This window comes from Podarcis bocagei, assembly GCF_964188305.1.
Source record: "Podarcis bocagei genome assembly, chromosome: 6".
Classification (NCBI taxonomy): domain Eukaryota; kingdom Metazoa; phylum Chordata; class Lepidosauria; order Squamata; family Lacertidae; genus Podarcis; species Podarcis bocagei.
This window is the reverse complement of record NC_138130.1, coordinates 65777620-65784748: the sequence shown is the minus strand read 5'-3', so window position 1 is coordinate 65784748 and position 7129 is coordinate 65777620. Positions and strand designations below refer to the sequence as shown.

Genomic DNA, 7129 nt, shown 5'->3' with positions numbered 1-7129 from the left:
GCATGCAGTCTTGCTGAATGCACCCTGCAAAAGGGTAGCAGCTACTTCTGTGCCCTTCCTGTTAAGTGGATAATGCACAGTCACTAACACACAGTGTTTTCAGCACACATGCATGAACACTATCTTCCCATAGACATAAAAATGTAAGATTGTCATCACACTCTGCCGTTTGTGTGGCTTCCGTTAGATGGCCATGCCAACTGTAGTGTGAAGGATGGCAGCTAGGCAAAGAAGGAAGCAGTGCTGGTGGCTGGTGGCCTAGGGGAGCTGCTTAACATGGGGGGGCCTCCATTAAATGCACCTGCAGCGAGGTTTCATCAAAGGGGTGAGATGCTTCACATAGCGGCTTAGCAAGCTGCTGTGTGAAAGGGGGGAGGGGTGGGGCTTGGAGCAAGCTGTGAGGGGAGTGGGGAGCTATGGGTGAATAAGGTTCAAAGGGTGGTTGGTTAGGTGTGAGTGAAAGGTGGTGGGGAAAGGTGCAGGTGGGGTTGGCAAGGGGAGCAAGCAAGGGCAACAGCCCCTAATACTACAAAACAATGCAGCTGCCTCCTAGCTGGGTCATACTATCAAATCCCTCCACCTAATCATGTATGTGAAAAAAAGGAAGGGGAAGAATGAGTATGAACATGGGAATCCCGTGGCTATTTCTGCGATCATAGCTGCAGTCTAGTCCATCGGCTTTGACCCATAGTAACCACATTGAGCAGATGAGGTTTAAGATGGGGACAACTTCCCCAGCACTCAAATGGATATTTCACTGTAGGCTAACGTTGAGCTCTGCAAACTGTACCTTGGCTTGCGCTATGCTATCAGTGCGTGTGGCTCATCCCTAGTTCGCTTTGCTCCTATTCAGCACTCACAAACTTTTTTTTTTTAATGATGTGCCCTCCCTCTCCCTTTTTGGTCTTTCCCCTCTTTTGTTCTCCATGTCACCGAATGTCATTCACTTTCTAAAGATGTCTGGCTTGGAGCTTACAGACTGCAGGGCAGCTAAAGCCCACCCATCAGTGCTGATCCAGTCACATCTGCTCAGTCGTGCGACAAGGTTGGGGCTTTTAGAGCAGGGAGAAGCTAAAGTTCACCTTTTTTGCTGCTGAACGCCAAGCAACAAGAGGAGCCCAGTTCTTCAGCGGAACCTTTCACTGTGGCAAGTTGCCTTCTTGATGGCATTGATTTATATGGATTTTCTTTTGACTTCTAGGTAGCTGATATCGCAGCAGTTGGAATGTGAGGCAGTCAGCACCCAAGGGCCAGCTTCCATGTCTTTTAAGGGGTGCCTTTCTCCCACTATATGGTGCTCAAGAGAGATGCCTATATGAACCCTGATGTCATGGCCATTTTACCAACATGCATCTATCTATATGGAGTGGTTTTTTTATTGGTAAAAATAGCCATAGCATCCTGTTTCACATGTGCATCCCTCTGTATGGGTACCACATTGGCTGGGGAGGGTATAGAAAACTGAAGATGCAAAGATGTCCTGACTTGGAACAGGCAATTTGGACAGACACAAGTTGTATTTACAAATCCCATTAACTCTTAGTAGGCCTTTTCAAACATCCTTGTTACTAAAAGGATGTTACTGAAGAACGATGTAAACAGCCTTGGCTCTTGAGTGACCAATTTGCATTCCTGGAGACTGGATAAGTCCTAGAAGTTAGAGCTAATCTTGTCAGCATAAGATTTTTCGCAACAAAAATACTTCACAGCGTTTTGCTCAAGGTATATAAAGTTTTTTAACAGAACACAGGAGGCAGAAAATGTGTTCAGAAATTGCATCCTATTCATTGTTGCGGAAGCTCTTAAAAGAGGAGGAAGAAGGAGGAATATTTCTGAATGCTGTGATCCTGTTACAGAGTACTTTTTGAGGTTTTATCTAAATTATCTTATAGAAAGTTTAGTGTGCCTTTATTTCCCTGTGCTACAGATGTATGAGTTATGGTGTGTGGATATGTTGGTTAGCCAAGATGAGACACTTTGATGCCAGGTGGAATGATAACAGATTATCCCAAAAATTATGCACAATATCAGTTGATTTATGCTAAGTTTAAATGATTCTGAAATGAAAAATTAACTTGCATTGTGAATGAGTCTTATGAGGTGGAACCAGCTATTATAGAGAAATGCTAAACAATATGTCTAAAGCCATAGTCATAATGCATATCAAAAAGACAGAATACTGATTGCCAAATAGAAAATAAAATCTCCCTGGGTATTCAGATCTTATCTGCTATTAAATGATGGTTTATATGCTACCCATTTGACATGGGAAAGTTCATCACAATTTTAGTAGTGGTAGTAGTAGTGATGATGATGATGATAATAATAATAATAATAATAATAATAATAATAATAATAATAATAATAATAACAACAACAACAACAACAACAACAACAACTTTATTGTACCCTGGCCATCTGACTGGGTTGTCCCAACTACTCTGGGTGGCTTCCAACAAAATATAAAGGAAGACAATAAAACAGCAAACATTACAAGCTTCCTGAAACCAGGCTGCCTTCAGAGGTCTACAAAAAGTCATATGATTATCTCTCTAAATAATAATCTATATATATTGTGAGAAATGGAGCTGTTCTTTCAGTTAGTGGGATGTAATCCAACTTAATTTTGCTCTGAGCAGATCCGTATAATTTAATGAACCTAAAATAGTCATGTCCATCAATTTCAGTGGGTCTGCTCTGACTATTGGATACAACGCAATGAATCTGATAAAAGGTTTAAGTGCGTATTAATATTATTATCCTGTGAAGCACTGTGGCTGCACACTGTGTTGTCATTGCAAACTGATACACAGCAATACAGCTATGATTCACATAGGTTCATAAATCCCAGTGGTGATCAATAAGAAGCTCTTAGGGCCAGGTGACAGTGGCTTCCAATCCTGGAGCAAAGTTTCCCCTTGATCATGTGCCCCATTATCACTGCCATGCCAATGCTTTCAGCAAGATCCCAACACCCTACAGATGCAGTGTGAAAAAGGTGGACTGTCTGTAACTTGTGGCATCCCATTGTAAAGTAACCCACAAGCAGGAACAATTTTGTAACCAACTTTTAGGAAAGTTAGGGAATTTCAGAGCATTTTTCAATGGCAATGCATGATTTTGTACCAGCTGCTCTGGTGACCTGTTCTGTTCACTGGTATAAGCCTAATAGGGATTTTAAAGGCAGTATCAAATGTTAGTCGTACTTAGAGTAGACCCATTCAAAGCAATGCACTTGAGTCTGCTGATCTCAGTAGCTTTACTCTGAACAAGACTAAGTGGGCCATCACCCAGTGTGTATAACCCAGAACCACCAAAGTCAATAAAACAAATGCTGTTAACTTCAGTAGGATATGGCCTGTGCCCTAAATCAGCAAACCTCAAACAACTAAATCTGGAATTGTTGTTACCTCCTCTTCATGCAGATCATTGGGGAGATCATGGTATGTTTTAAAAGTCAGCAGGATTATTGTATCATAGAATTGTTGAGTTGGAAGGCACAACAAGGGTCATCTAAGGCAGCCCCTTGCAATTCAGAATCTTTTTGCCCAACATGGGGCTTGAAACCACGACCCTGAGGTTAAGAGTTTTGGGTTTTTATTGACTGAGATATCCTGACTTCTTTTGAAATGCGACATGTGATGAATATATTAAAACCCTTCTTTATATAATGCAACTTAATCATTGTCTTCCTCTTAAACAGCCAGAAATGGGTGACTGGAGTTTCTTGGGGAACATTTTAGAAGAGGTGAATGAACAATCCACAGTCATTGGGAGAGTCTGGCTGACTGTCCTCTTCATTTTTCGGATCCTAATCCTTGGGACTGCTGCAGAATTTGTATGGGGAGACGAACAGTCAGATTTTGTGTGCAACACCCAGCAGCCAGGTTGTGAAAATGTGTGCTATGATGAGGCCTTCCCCATCTCCCACATCCGACTGTGGGTCCTGCAGATCATCTTTGTCTCCACTCCCTCGCTGGTTTATTTGGGCCATGCTGCACATCATGTAAGGATGGAAGAGAAAAGGAAAGAGCGGGAAGAAACAGAGAGGGCTCAGCAAGCTGCGGTACACGAAGAAAACTCACCCCTTGATCCAGACCAGAAGAGCCCTATAACCACGAGAGAAGCAAGCTCCAAGGGGACCAAGAAGTTCCACCTCGAGGGAACGCTTCTGAGAACCTATATTTGCCACATCTTTTTCAAAACCCTTTTTGAGGTGGGGTTCATAGTGGGCCAGTACTTCTTATATGGCTTCCGAATTCTTCCACTTTACCGCTGTGGCAGATGGCCTTGCCCCAACCTTGTGGACTGTTTTGTGTCCAGGCCTACCGAAAAGACTGTTTTCATTGTGTTTATGCTGGCTGTGGCATCAGTCTCTCTCTTCCTCAATCTTGTGGAGATCAGCCACTTAGGCTTTAAGAAGATCCTGGGTGCTTTCAGGAGGCCAGTGGAGCAAGAGCCTCAGGAGACCCCAGAGAAACCCCTTCATTCTATCGCGGTTTCATCTATCCAGAAGGTCAAAGGCTACAAGTTGCTGGAGGAAGAGGAGAAGCCGACGTTCCACTATTTCCCTTTGACCGAAGTGGGAGTAGAAACCACCCCAGTTCCCCCCTCATTCAACGACTTTGAGGAGAAGATCAGCATGGAACGCCTGAAAGACCTTTCCAGGGCCTTGGGGGAGCACCTGCCTTCCTACGCTCATGCAGATGAACAGGAGGAGGAGAAAGTTGAAGCAGGAGAGGAGCTGGAACAGGAAGTGGATGAGGCGGCGGCCCAGGAACAGAGGGTGGAATTGGTGACTGAGGAAGCCCCAGAGAAAGGAGAAGATGACAAGCATATGGAGGAGGAACAAGAGCCAGAGCCGCCGGGAGATGACTTGCCTTTACCATCCGCTGATCTTACAGCTGACACAAGACCCCTCAGCAGGTTAAGCAAAGCCAGTAGTCGTGCCAGGTCAGATGATCTGACTGTATGAGGGTACTGGCTCGAGTGGCTCTGAAGAAGCCACAGAAATACATATATATCTCAGATGTCTCAAAACAAAGTGCTAAACCAGTCATTTTAATATTATTTCTTATCAGTGTTTTTGGCTAGAAAGGTGCTATCAACGCTAACTGCCTTGTCAGTCCTGTTTGTCCTACACATGGAGCTAGCTGTCCTACGGTGACCCATTTAACCAAAGAATCCCTCTTCCTTCACATACAAATGCCTCACATACAAACTCACTATATACAGCACTGACATCCAAGTGGGAAAGTCTTCGTAAAGCAACGAAGACAGACATAACAACTGCGATCACAATCTGTTTTTATGCTCCTCTTTTCTCCGGGGATGCGGGAAGCCTGTTTCTTCATTTGGTTATCATAAGATATTGATAAACTGTTAACTTGGGTATTTCTTTGTTCGGTGTTTGCTTTGGCCACAAGAGTTTTGGTTCTTCCTTCCTTGTTGAGGCTTGAGCGCAAGTTATTTTCCTCACAAAAAGGGATACCCGCAATTAGTATTGTTAAATGAGATCCATTTATCCCCCTGTGAAAGAACAAAAGCTGCAGTGTTTACCTGTGGAGATAAATGTGGTTTACTTATACTTGTATCCTCTGGTCCAGTTCAGACACATAACGTTTTGTCCCCGCAATACATCCCAACCCGTCGTTGCAAAGAACTTATGACTCCTCAGATACAACAGTGCCTCCTAGGAGCAATTTATGTGCTTGTGTCATACTGCTGTATTTTTTTTAAACTGGTTCTGAGGGACATGTCAAGGACCTGGGCCACTTATTATTATAATAACTATTAATTAATTAATTAATTAATTAATTAATTATGTTAAGTTGTTTTATCTTGTCTCAGGCAACCCAAAGCAACTTACAAGCAAATACTGGTTTCTCTTCATAAATGTGGCCTCCAGGACAGAGGAGCACATCATCTAGAGCAGTGGTGTGGAACCTCTAGCTCACGGGCCTGATTTGACCTCCTCCTATGACCCGTGAAACCACTTAGGTCAAGCCATGGCTCACCCATGTATACCTGACACCGTATATCACCATCAAGTAAAGGGCAGGTAAAGGTGCAGCTGTGCTGAAAGCCTTGTGTGTCCAGCTGATTGTCAGCACTTGCAAAATCCCAAGCAGTGGAGAACAGGTGTTAAAAACATGACCTGGACTCTGCTACTCATTTGTTTTAGTTACCTTTCTTATACTGTACTACTTTTTAGTGGTGGTGGGAATCTCCTTCTACTTTCAGGGGGCTAATCATCTCTTGCCCCTGCCACACGGGGGAAATTTTTGATTGCTTTATAGGAAGACATTTCCTTGCATTTTTGAGGGGGAAGTTGTCTGCCTTACTTTAGTCAACTTTACAAAGTGGCAAGGGTCCCTCCCTCCCTCCAAATAACTGCTACAGCTCCTTGCTGTAGCTGTGAAGTTCTTCATAGCCTTAGTGTGGCACCCAAACCCTACCATTCTGCTTTGAAAAAGGAGCCATGCAGGCCCTTGTAGATTCCTGATCCTGGAGAGCCTTGAATTTCTCAGTTAAAGCAGAAACAGAAGAGAGGGGTGGGTCTTGTCGTTTCAACAAACACTTGCAATGTTTGTTTTTAAGTGCAGAAAGGGGGGGGGGACCTTGTAAAGATGAGGCAGTCCCACACCCCAAAATAAATCTTTGCCCACCCCCAGCCTTTGGAAAGTTGTTCCCACTTCCCACTAATTACAACCGCCCCCCAACTCCCGCCTGCCAAACCAACTCAACAGCTCAGTCCTAACTTTTACAGTGTGGGTTATGCTGCACTGTGGCTGGGATAACATGGGAAGAGCCCGTGCTAATGCAGAGTCCTCCTCACAACTGTGTTGCTCCAGTTGTATAGTATATAGGCTTCTCAGTTGTATAACATTGTTATGTATTGTATATTATAGTACAGCCTCTAGCAATACCTAGCTGCACATCCTATTGGGCTCAATGGCAAAATACCACAGTCTTTTAATGGATCGGGATTGTGTTGTTTGATGGTAATGCCTTTTTTGTTATAATTTAGCTGGTGGCTAATTGTATGTAACCCTAACAACAGAGTTGGGAAACCTGTGGCCCTCAAGATGTTAGTTGGACTACAACCCCCATCATCCCTTACCATTGG

At 43.7% G+C, this 7129-nt stretch overlaps 1 protein-coding gene across 1 annotated transcript; it reads left to right on the top strand.

The window, feature by feature from the left end:
* The first annotated feature begins 1137 nt into the window (after positions 1-1137).
* GJA8 (gap junction protein alpha 8) lies at positions 1138-5756 on the top strand. The gene is made up of 2 exons (XM_081198176.1): positions 1138-1151; positions 3708-5756. Exon 2 carries the CDS (start codon positions 3710-3712, stop codon positions 4973-4975), a length of 1266 nt encoding a protein of 421 aa, XP_081054302.1. The 5' UTR covers positions 1138-1151; positions 3708-3709; the 3' UTR covers positions 4976-5756.
* The last annotated feature ends 1373 nt before the right edge of the window (positions 5757-7129 follow it).

Bases quoted from the DNA above. Each gene is read 5' to 3' on its own strand.
- GJA8 (XM_081198176.1), top strand. From the start codon at position 3,710: ATGGGTGACTGGAGTTTCTTGGGGAACATTTTAGAAGAGGTGAATGAA.